Below are 11,732 nucleotides of genomic sequence, written 5' to 3' on the forward strand. Positions count from 1 at the left end.
CACCGCCGGCACACTCCTAGGCTGTCCCCGCGCAGGCTGTGTGGTTGTAGTGCCCGCAGCACTGTGCCAGGCACCACGAGCTCTGCGCCAGGCCGGCCCAAGCTCCTGTGAAGGAGAGCGTCCCGTTCTCGAGCACTGAGCTGGAAGGAGAGGGCCATGGTTGGGACAGGCTGATGCCTGCCAGCTGGGTTCCCAGGCTGGACCCAGCATCTCTGGGACCCTTCACACCCACCTGCCGAAGAGCTGCCTGCAGCAAATGTACATAGTGTAGCTGGTAGAGCTGAAGTTGGCAGTGCTGAGGAAGGACACGCAGTCGCCCACCTCTGTTGGCACATGGAGGAGGCCTAGGGGACAGGGGCTCCTAGTTGGGGCTCTTGAAGGACGAGGCACGCAAATCCCATACCCTGAGCATGCTTGTGAGTCCAGTACCCCAATCCTGCATGCAAATCCTGTACCCCAGCTGTGGTTGCCTGCAAGTCCTGAACTGGGGACTGTGTTTGCAGTTCCCATGTGCATCCCACCTCACCCCTGAGGCACTTGTCACAGTGCCCCAAAAGCTGTCCTTGAAATCGCCCCATCCCAGTCCAGGTGAGGATGAGGGGCCTCAGCAGAGCTTTTGGGCTTGGGCCACCCGTGCCAAAAGCAGAAGGGAAAGCAGAGCGTTAGGAGCACCTGGTAGAGCCAGGACAGGGAGAACAGTGCAGCCATCCCCATCCCTGCACTTACAGGGACCTTCAGCCCTCTGCTTGTCCCTCCCTGGGTCCCTGGGCAGAGCCCTACCTGCCAGGCAGGCGTTGAGCAGGGATACGCAGATACCGGTGAGCAGAGCTCGCAGCACGACGGCAGCCAGGTCACTCTTGCGCTGGGGCACCATGGAGGCTGCAGGGGCAAGACAGGGCCAGTCAGATCCTTCTCCCAGCTCTGCCCTGGGCTGGGGACAGGCAGGGATGTGCCCCAGATCCCCAGCTGGCTCTGCCACACAGTGCCTTGCCCATGCTAGCCGCTGGAGTCTGGGTGTTATAGTGATCCCAGCAGCACCCAGCACGCTGTCTCCCATCCTGGCAGCAGTGGGTACTGTGCCTACCCTGCACTCATGGGCCACAGAGTTACAGCCCTCAGCACTGGAGTCTCTGCTCTTTGCCCCATGGCCAGGTGGCATCTGGGCTGTGGAACGTGTACATGTCCATGGGTACAGTGCAAAACCATCCTTATCATCTCATGCAAATCACTTTTTTTATCAGTGTGCTTGCAGAGCCCCAACAGGGAGAGCTGTAGGCAGCAAATTCCTCTTGCCCCAGCTGAGCCCTTGCTCCCTGTGCCCAGGCACCCCAGATGTGGGTCATACTCACACAGGCCTCCCAGCATGATCCCGATGGAGCTGAGATTTGCAAATCCGCAGAGTGCAAAGGTGCTGATGCTCTCGGCTCGCTCCTGGGGGCACAGGCATGGATAATGGTCACCTCTGCCCAGGAGCAGCCCCCAAGCACCTAGAGCTGAGCACATCATGGCTCCCAGCCCAGCCAGACATGATGGAGAAAAGTTCTCCACCCCAATCTTTTCTCCTTCAGCTGTTTTTAGGAGTGAGGATGCCGGTGGCAGGCAGCCTGCCCCTGGGAGAGTCTGGGCTGGGGGAAGGAGGGCATCCCTGTAGTACCATGATCTGCCATATCAAGGAGCAGGATAAATGGAAAAGGGCTTCCTTGACTCCTTCAGAGAGACGCCCATACCCAGCAGTTAGAGAACATCCAAGCCTTGCTGGCCACAGGGGCCCTCCCACCACCAACACCATCATCCCCCACCTGTCCACGGTCCCACAGCCCATTTTGCCTGGCCCCAGCCCTGTCCTGTGCCCCTCACAGATATCCACTGCTTCCGGCTCCCGTTCCACTCCTCCAGGCCCGACAGACGGTTCTTCTTGTATGTTGCCAGCTGCTCATATGCCACAAACTCGTTCAGGAAAATCTTGATCCCCAAGAGCTCAGCCACTATCGGGGAGTCTGCCCAGTCTGCCCCCATGAGAAAGGCCACAGGCATGAGGATGTAGGAGCAGATCACCTGGGAAAAGCATCCCAGAGGGGAGCAATTTGGAGCTGGCCATCTGCAGACTGGACACCAGCTGCCAGCATTTGCCAAACACCCAGCAAGGGGCTCAGCAATCTGCTGAGGCAGTGACCATGGGTCAGAGGGGTGGGGTTGCAGGAGACATCATCCCATGGGCAGCCCCTGAGGATACCTGGAAGGAGAGCCCCTCGATGTCTACCATCTCCCCGAACCAGTGCAGGGCAGCGTTGATAAACTCCAGCACTGCCAAGAAGGCAATGAGGTTGGCTGCAATGTTAGCCACGAGCACCACGGAGGCAGCAGCCCCGTTGCTTGCAGCTTCCAGAATGTTCTGCTCTTCCCTGCGTGGGAAAACCCCAATGAGCTCACGTGGCCAGGCATCCCTTGCACAAGGTCAGCCTTCCATGGACGTCTGCACACCACAGGCTGTCCCAACCTCAGGCCACCCACCATGTCCACAGACCATGGCTTCCCTGCACGGCAGGACGTGTGCAGCCCCACTCCAGCACCCCTCTCCTCACACTCACCCATGGGAGAGACGGACGCTTGCTTTGCCTTTGAACTTGGACTCTTCCACCTCAGGGTAGACAAGTTTGGACATGGCAAGGGCGCAGGGGGCAGCCATCACAGAGGCTGCAATCAGTGATGCTGCGTCTATCTGCAATGTGCACACCATGGGCTTGGATGCCCCCCGGCATGTGGCTGCATCAGCCAGTGGTGCCTGGAGCAATTCAAGGCTCTGCCTTTGCTCAGGGCATGAAAAATGTCTGTTTTTCCCATCTCGAACAGTCATGGTATGTAGAGCAACTCCCCTGGAGGGAGGCATTGCTGGAGCTGCAGTGATGGCAGCCTCGGACACGTTAATGTCTCCTGCTATTTGACCTAATCCTGATGGTTCTTATCCCTTCCTTGTCCATTTTTTATCAGTATCAAAGCAATAGATTGCACAACATTGCAAACTTCTACCTGCTGACGAAGAGCCAAACTCCAAGTCTCATCCCTCCTCTGTCCACTGAGTGGCAATGTCTCATTTCTCTGACCTTTCACCTCTAGCTCCCCATTTAAGGAGACTAATTAATGTTTAAATAGCAGGAGCTCATCCAGCAGGTCAAGGGGAAGGTTTACTTCCCATTACAGAGCACTGATGAGGCTGTGTTTGGACGGCGTGTCCAAGGTGGCAGCACTGATGAAGTGGCAAGGGCATCCCTGGGGGGGGGTTGGGGCACCAAAGCAATGCCCAAGGACCAAGGCTTGCTCAGCTGGGAGAAACCAGGGCTGGAGGGGCTGTAGCTGCTGTTCCAAACTACTGAAAAAGGGGTTGGAGAGAAGATACTGCTGAGAAGTGCTCAATATTGCATGAGAAGCAACATCACAGTTTCAGTGGGGGAACTTCAGTTGGATGCAAGGAAAAAGTTGCCCCCTGTGACCTAGGAACTTGTGGGGTGGACCAGAGGTGGAGGGAGATCTCTATCCATGGAGATGTTCACCATCAACCTGGATAAGGCCCCAAGCTTCCCCTTGAGCTTTGCCATCACCTCCTTTGGGCAGACAGAGATCAGAGACCTCGCAGAGGGTCTTTCCAGGCTAAATTTACCCTGTGATTCAGTGAGATTTACCCTTCTCGCTGTATGAGGACATCCAGTCAGGGTCCTGTGGCACCGCTTTCTGCCCGGCATGGTGCCAAGGTCCTGGCCAGGCCAGTGAAGAAGGGGCTGGACCTTGTGGCACCCTGCCCTTGTCCTGCCTATGGAAGGGGCAGCAGCAAGTCCTCTCCCCCCTGCAAGTCCAGAGCAGCTCTTCCATGCCAGGACCCCATAGCAGGGAGCACATGGCACATATCTGCTCGTGCACTCACCCCAAAGGATATGTAGGCACCCATGACGCTGCCTGCGATGGTGGAAAAGCCACCAGTCATCACAGCATGGATTTCTGAAAGGGTCATGTCTGCAAGGTATGGGCGGATGAGCAGCGGGGCTTCGGTCTGCAGGGGAGAAAATCCCGTCATCCTCAAGCCAGGGCCACGCGGGGCCCCAGGTCTGCTGGGTTGGAGGGAGGAGACCCTTCCTTCAGGGCAGGCTCAGCTTCAAGCACTGAGGAGCTGCATTTCCCACCCAGGACCTTACCTGTCCCACAAAAATGTTGCCTGCCACACTGAGGGTCTCAGTGGGAGTGGTGCCCATGGAGACCTGCAGCAGCCAGGAGATCTGCGGAAAGACAAGGTAACCATGCTCACAGAGGTGGTTGGCACTCTGCCACCCTCCCCATGAGGCCTGGCACTGCTTGGCCCTTGAGCTGCACAGAAGTGATCTGGGGAAGCACCGACAGACCAGGGAGCAATGTCAACCCCAGGCCTGGGCTTTGTCAGGAAGACACATAAAGTGGGGAGTTGTGTCTATTCTTTTAAGCAGGACAAATCAATCACTCCAAATTCATACTGTGCCAGATTTGCCGGGATGTCCCTTGGCTGAGCACAGCGGTCAGAGGACCCAGCAGGTTCTCCCTTCCACCAGCACCCCAGAGCCAGGAGTGAGGCCCTACCTTGACAATGAGCCACTGCATAACTCCAAGGTAGTAGAGGATGGACATCACACAACTGAAGAAAACAATGATGGGCAGAGTCTGCAGGCAAGGCACGAGGGCATGAGGTTAAAGGAGAGCTGAGCAGCACTTCTAGGCATGCTTGGGGACCAAGCTCCTCTGTCCGACGAGCTGGACATGGCGTGGTACTGCAGAGCTGGCCATGGCACTGGGCCAGGCTGGCAAGGAGGGACAGGGCCTAACGCAACACCACCGTAGCACTGAGGAGGGCTGTGGGTGGGTAGAAAGCTGAGGGAGAGTCATTGTAGAGCTGCATGAGCTCTGCTGCACTTAGCTCTGTGTTCTCCCGGACTCAGCAAGGCAGACAGATCAGAGGAAAATCACCTCCCTCCCCATCCCCCATCCCCCATCCCCCAAGCTGACCTGAAAGGCAAAGACTTCTTGAATGAGTGTGTTTCCAAAGACAAAGCCAGAGCCAGCCGTGGTGTAGCTCAGGAAGACCTGCAGGGAGAGAGGTTACAGGGTAAGGAAGAGATCTCCATTAGCTCTTTACTTGACGTCTCACTTCTACCTAGCAGGGGTCTGACACCCCTGGCCCCACAGCTCACTTCACTGCCCCACCAGAGAATGGCCTTCTGAAATCTAAGCTGGGAACACTGGTGGGCTGTGTCCAAGCCACAGGGTGCTGCTCCAGCCTGCAAGGGAGGCTACACCGAAGGCTCTGGCCTGCTGCAGAAAACCAGGAAAGAGATGGCTCTTCTCTGGTCCCAGACAAAAACTTGTGTGTGTGTGCAGTCCCTGCAGCCTCTCCATCCGATCTCATCCTCTTGCTGATCACAGGAGATGCTACATGGAGGGTGGAAGTATGGGATGAGGTGAGTGGATGCAGTACCTGGATCTGGTCACCCAGCCACTGGAAAGCTTGGACGCCAGGGGTTGTTCGGAGAACAAAGAGTCCAAATAAGAACTCCAAGCCAAGACCCCAGAAAACGGCTCTCCAGGACACCTGGGGACCAAGAGCAGAGCAGAGATGTTAGCAAAGCCTCCAGACTTTTCTCTCTGTCTCCCTGCCCTTCAACAGCAGAACATGGCAAACTTGATCACACTGTGCCCTGGGGGGAAGTTGTGGGGACATGGGTAAAGCATTGCAGAAATGCACAGATGTAGGGCAGTGACAGAGGAAGAAGGTGAGTTGGCGGGACCTGAGAACTGGCTGGTGGGGAACTTAACCTGCCAGGCTTACCCAGGAGATGAGCACAGAGACCTCCTGATGGTTTGACTGGTAGTACAGACCTGCCAGATCTAAACTTCATGAACCCTTTGGAGGAGGTGGGTGGAGGGACTGCCCAAAAAATTGAAGCAGGTTGTGTTGGAAGCCACTGGGACTTGAATTGCTTCTGCCCAAGGGTGCCTGAAGGCCCACTCTCTACCCACAGGCACTGGAAGGTCAGGCATGGGTCTGATGCTAGGTCTCGGGGTCTGGCCTAGTAAAAGGGACAGGATGGAGGCACTGTGGTTGAACAGTGGGAAGAGCAGGGAGGTGGCTTTGGGGCTCCATCCACCCAACCAGCTCTACCCAGGAGCCCTGGGCTTCTGCTTCCTCTTGGGAACTCCAGCAATGGGCCATGGAGGATGCCAGTGGGAGAGAAACACTTGTTCTTCATTCTTGGGTGGCCACCTCACAGGAGGTGGCCAAGTCACACCTGAAACACATACTGCGCCATGGTGCTTGGAGCAGGCAAACAGGAACAGCACCATCAAGCAGAATCCAGCTAATGAGATGATCTGCTCTGGATTTCTGGCACTGTCCAAGGCCAGCCATGCAACCAGGCCTCCCAGGAGAGCCACCACCAGTAGCCTGCAAAGGAAATCCCAGACTGTCACAGAGACAATGTCCCCTTGGGGAGAGAAGCTCAGGAGGCAGGAGCTAATTGTGTGGGCGATGCCACCATAAGGTCCATGCAGCAGAAGAAACCTGGGGTTGGGGTACACGTGAGGTGTGTGAGTGGCTAGACGTTTCTGCCATGGCTTTGAAGCAGTCCCCAGGCTGGGCATACTCATTGTTCAGGAGGAGTATGCAGGTTGCCAGGCACGTGTCCAATGCCACCAGGTGCTGGTGGCACTGGCAGGGCAGCTGTGGGAGACGAGGCGTGGGCATGGGAAGGGATCTGGCCCTGCCTTTTCCTGACTCACCATTTCAGCCACGGCCAGGACTTCTGGAAGCATTTCTGAATGGGGCTGAGGAGCAGCAATAGCTTTGCCCCATAGTGCTTCTTGAAGAGGCTCCAGCAGACAAAGAAGACAACCACAGCAGTCATGACAACCAAAGCGAGGGCTCGCTGGAAGTTGAGCCAACAGGCCACAATGAAGTAGCACAGGTAGGCTGGAAAAGGCACATGGCAGGGCAGAAACAACCACAGATTCATAACTGTAACTGGGGCCAATAACAAGGTTAAGTTCCTCCAAATGTCCGTCCCTGGCCACCCTTGAGGCTCCCACATGTGTGAGGAGGACCTGGGGAGCATAGTCCCAGCAGTCGGGCTTATGGGTGACAGCAGCTCAGCTGTCTGGGGCATACAGGGCAGGCAGGAGGGACACTGCAAACCCGTTGGGTAGGTAGAGAAAGGGGAGGACAGCGAGCCACAGGTAGCCCCTGTGGACAGAAGTGATGGGGTGAGGAGAGGGCCGGCAGTGTGACTAACAAGAGTGGATACAGCCTCGGCCTGGTTGGCCATGTGTGGTGCTTGAGGCCAGGGTATGACCAGCCAAAGACATGTGGGAATGGGGTCTTGGTGATGGGAAGTCCTCACCTACTCCAAGGAGCCCTAGGGCGACCCTTCTCAACATCTTGGCACGAGCCTTGCAGAAGCGCTTTGCCTTGGACACAGGCTGCAGGGCCTTCCTGGGGAGAGTCACATGCCAGAGATGTGAGAGGCACAGAAGATGGACCCTGAAGATCAATCCAACCCAACCCAAGAGAGCCAGGCCAAGACTGTGCCTCTCAGGGTGTGCCATGGCCTCAGCTACTCCACTGCCTGCACTCAGGAGCAAGCTAGTCCGTCACAGCTGGGGAGATTCCACCACATGCCACAACACTCTGGCCACCATGAGTAGAGGCTTGCTCTGGGTGGCTGCTGTATGAGCAGAGACCCACCACTGCCACCCTACAAAGTCCCACAGAGACATCAGACACTGTCCCTGCTGTGTGGTCAATACAACCCTACTCTGCTCCCAGGCCAGGTTTGACTCCGGAACCACTGACACAAGGCTTGCGATGACCCCTAGAAGTACCATATGTGCCACACCTCCAGAACTCATCCTACCTGCAGTAGGAGGAGAATCTCCCTTTCCCTTCTCCTCTCCTCTCCTCTGTGATCTCACCACGTGGCCCATTGCATTCCTCATAGCATCTCTCCTCTCCCTGGAAAACACCAGTAGCTGGAGCACCCTGCACAGCTCCTGCACCTGACGGGAGGGGAAGTGGGGACTTACCGAGCAGCTGAAAGCTGGGTTATCTGTGCCCTTCCTGAGGCTGTCCAGGGTTATCTGGTTCTCTTCCATCTCTAGAAGTGCCGCAGCTTCAGTGCATCAAAGAGCACTGTGAGGGACCAGCACCAGCTGGGGAAACAAGGACAGGGTCACCTCTGGGAAAGATGTATGTCCAACACCAATTTCCAACTTTGGGTCTCTGGGAGGGGAACAGTCTTTACAGGAGGGATTCAGAGCAGTTCCTGCACCACCACATCAAGGGACCATCCTGTCGGGTCCTCAAGCTGTGGGGCTGGTGTGCTGACTTTTGCAGCTCTGGGAAGGTCTTTGATCTTCTGTATCCCAAGGAATAACAGGAGAGGATTAGATACAGCAGGAAGAGCTGCACCCTCCCCCCTCCCCAAGCCGGTGCCAGTGGCCACTGGCCTCCCTGAGCCCCTTTGCAAGTGGAATTTTGCAAAAAAACACATGTGGCTGCATCCCTTATCAAGAGCCCTTTGTGTAAAAGAGTCAGAAAGGAAGAAGGTCCTTTCACATTGATTAGTGCAGCACAGTAGCCATACGATGGGTGGGAATGAGTGGTAGTACGCATGGAGACTGGTCTGAAAGGAGGACCATACTGGGAGAACCGGTCCAGTAAAGCCAGGAGAACTCTTGTTATGTCAGGGCAGCAGCCTTTGGAGCATCACATTTGGACACTCTCCCAGTTCCTTTACCTGGTGATGGATGAGGAAAGGAGCAGAGAAGTCACAGAGAAGACAGCAATCGACTGTAGGAGCACTTTAGTGTAAGTGCAGAGGGAATGTGATGCTGTTTGCACTTCAGAAGAGAGTCACAAAGGTCTGCACGTGAAAGGTGGAGACAGCAGTCATCTCCTGCTTCCTACAGTGTGAGAGTCCACTGAAGGGAGTGACCCAGTCTCAAACAAATTGAGTGGTGGGGAAGAGTTTTGGAGAACATTCCCCTCAACATGGAACCTCATGGTAGCCAAAGGTGGCGGTGGGGTCCATGGGCCAGTGGAGCCACCAAGGGGGACTACTGAGGCATGCTGGCCCCCAGCATGTCCCTGGGCTCTCATCTTCTCGGCAGCAAGGAAAGATACAGGGTCAGGACAGGAACTCAGACCCCAGACGTTCTCCAGTGCCCTTGGTGCTGCCCTGGTAGGCAGAAAGACCTCCCCCTCCTCAGGCCCATCACCATTTCAGAGACACTACTCTGGGCCTAGCAGCCCCTCCAACACTTCCCATGCTCAGGGACCTCCCAGGGCTCCTGGCTCTGCCAGTTGCTCCCACGACCCCTGGGCTGACTCCACCTCCATGGTCTCACAGTTCCTCCTAAATGGCTCATCGGCCTTTTGTTTTGCTGATACTCCACTGGCTTCCCTCCCGTGTGGGGCAGGGGCCAATCAGCTGGGGAATGGGTGGTGCCCCCCATGCCCCCTCACTCCTTCACAACCCCGTGTGCCCCGCGTCTTCCTGTCTCCTGTGGACCCCCACAGCCTCGCGGTGCCCCTCCGCCCTCCCCACCGTGTCCCTGTACCCCACGTCCTCACGCCCCCCACAGCCTCGTGCCCCACACCCTCACGTCCTCAAGCCCCATGACCTCACACCCACCACAACCTCAGAGTCGCCATGGCCTCGTGACCTCCCCGTACCCCACAGATCCCCCCTCCCCGGTGCCCACTGGTCCCCACGCTCACCCGCTGACCCTGCCGCAGCTGCGCAGCTCCTGGCCTCGCGCCCCGGTTACCGATTAACAGCTCAGTCCAAAGAGCTGGGCTGGGTGCTGGGGCTGCACCAGCTCCTCCCAGGGCTCACGCCCAGGCACGTGCAAAAGGAGCCTGGCGGGGCGGCCTGCAAGGCTGATAGGGACACTTTCACCCCCAGGTGAAAGGAGCCTCGAGGGAAGATATTACAAGCAGAAATCCAACCTTTACACCACGCCAGGAAATACTTGCCAGGAAAATAGCGCCGGGCATGTATGGCCTCCAAAGTGGCACCACACGGTCCCTGGGCATGCGGGCCGGCCAAGGCCACAGCCAGAAGAAGGGCTGATGGCCCACACTTATGGGCAGCCGCTTCTCTCTGTCACGGGGAGCAGCGGGGTGATGTGGACCCAGGGCATGCACAGTGGCGGGCAGGGCCCAGCTCAGACACATGGGCTCCCCAGCCCACTCATGCCAGGGGCACCGTGTCTCCCCCGTGGGTTTTTAGCACTGGTCTCGCTGCTAAAACCGCTTCATTTTGTAGTGGGTGTGGGGTGAGGGCGCCTGGCACCTGCGGGCACGAGTGGGTGCGTGGAGAGGAAGGAGCAGAACGCCAGGCGTGGCGGAACCGCCTCCGGTCCGCGCCCCCGCGCACTGCGGCCGCCGCAGCCCGAAAGGCCGCCGCAGCCCGAAAGGCCGCCGCAGCCCGAAAGGCCGCCGCAGCCCGAAAGGCCGCCGCAGCCCGAAAGGCCGCCGCAGCCCGAAAGGCCGCCGCAGCCCGAAAGGCCGCCGCGCGGCTGCCTCGCCCAGAGCCCCGGTAGCGCGCCGTGATCGTATAGTGGTTAGTACTCTGCGTTGTGGCCGCAGCAACCTCGGTTCGAATCCGAGTCACGGCATCGCCCAGCGGTACCACGGCACACGGGCTCCGACATTTTTTCCCGTTTTTTCCTCTCCCATGGCTTCACGGCTCTGGTTTTTTTTTCCACATCGAGCCGATATTTCACGGGTTTTTTTGGTTCCCAGTTCTTGGCCGGGCTGTGGGGCTGGGCCGGGGGCCAAAGTAACAGCACGGTGAGACGAAGGAAAAAAAAAGAAAAGAGGGAAAGAAAACAGAAGAAGAAAGAGAGAAAAAAGGAAAAAAACACAGGGCCCCTCTGCCGTGGTACCGCGGGGCGATGCCGTGACTCGGATTCGAACCGAGGTTGCTGCGGCCACAACGCAGAGTACTAACCACTATACGATCACGGCGCGCTACCGGGGCTGTGCTCACGCCGCCGGCGCCGCGGCCCTTGGCTCTGACGGAGCTGCTGCGGCGCGGCGCCCCCACGCGAGCGCGCGCCGCCGCGGGAACGGGAGCTGGGAGGCGGACGCGGCGCCCCCGCGCCCCCGCGCCGACTGTGCTCCCGAGCCCGCTCCGAGTCCCCGTTGACTCCAGCTTGCCTCTTCCGCTGGCCCCAGTCCCGTATTTCACCTTCACCCACCCGTCTCTGCAAACCACCCCAACGCCGCTTCTGCCCCAACCCTCCCTCTTCAGCCCAGGCCCGGCAGTGAGCCTGGACGCATCCTTGCTTCCCACCAAAAGCCAGATGCCTGCCTACCGCGTACCCCAGACTCGGTACGTACCCCTCACCCTGGCCCTCATCCTCACTTTGCTCCTCACTGTGTCCTTCACATCAACCCTCATCTTTGCCTGAACCCCAACCCTTGTCCCGGCCCTCACCCCAGCCCTCATCCTGTCCTTCACCCCAACCCTTTCCTTGCCCCTCACCTCAACCCTCGCCTCACTCCTGTGGGTGTTCCGTAGTTAACATAAGTTTCCATTTACCACAGCACTGATAGCGGGGTGATGCCTATGGACCCAGACAGGAAGATGTGGGACTAACAAGGAAACTGCCTTTGTGGCCCAAAAGCAGCAGCGGGTATCAGCCTGTGCTGCTGT

The 11,732-nt window shown here is 57.8% G+C and overlaps 1 protein-coding gene and 2 non-coding genes across 3 annotated transcripts; 1 reads left to right on the top strand and 2 right to left on the bottom strand.

Annotated features, from left to right (window-relative positions):
- Nucleotides 1-16: 16 nt before the first annotated feature.
- Nucleotides 17-8,160, bottom strand: LOC104558684 (sodium/nucleoside cotransporter 1). The gene is made up of 17 exons (XM_010203366.2): nucleotides 8,092-8,160; nucleotides 7,923-8,020; nucleotides 7,410-7,501; nucleotides 6,793-6,982; nucleotides 6,316-6,457; nucleotides 5,492-5,605; nucleotides 5,023-5,100; nucleotides 4,600-4,680; nucleotides 4,185-4,265; nucleotides 3,917-4,042; nucleotides 2,589-2,719; nucleotides 2,234-2,402; nucleotides 1,858-2,055; nucleotides 1,350-1,431; nucleotides 781-879; nucleotides 233-344; nucleotides 17-140 (listed from the first exon to the last, which is right to left on the bottom strand). The coding sequence occupies exons 1-17, from the start codon at nucleotides 8,158-8,160 to the stop codon at nucleotides 17-19; spliced, it is 1,986 nt and encodes a 661-aa protein (XP_010201668.2).
- A 2,457-nt stretch (nucleotides 8,161-10,617) lies between these two features.
- On the top strand, nucleotides 10,618-10,689 carry TRNAH-GUG (transfer RNA histidin (anticodon GUG)). Its single transcript has one exon. It is a non-coding gene; the product is annotated as a tRNA-His (tRNA).
- A 280-nt stretch (nucleotides 10,690-10,969) lies between these two features.
- Nucleotides 10,970-11,041, bottom strand: TRNAH-GUG (transfer RNA histidin (anticodon GUG)). Its single transcript has one exon. It is a non-coding gene; the product is annotated as a tRNA-His (tRNA).
- Nucleotides 11,042-11,732: the final 691 nt, after the last annotated feature.

The sequence above is a fragment of the Colius striatus genome, chromosome 7 (genome assembly GCF_028858725.1).
Source record: "Colius striatus isolate bColStr4 chromosome 7, bColStr4.1.hap1, whole genome shotgun sequence".
NCBI classification, from domain to species: Eukaryota; Metazoa; Chordata; class Aves; order Coliiformes; family Coliidae; genus Colius; species Colius striatus.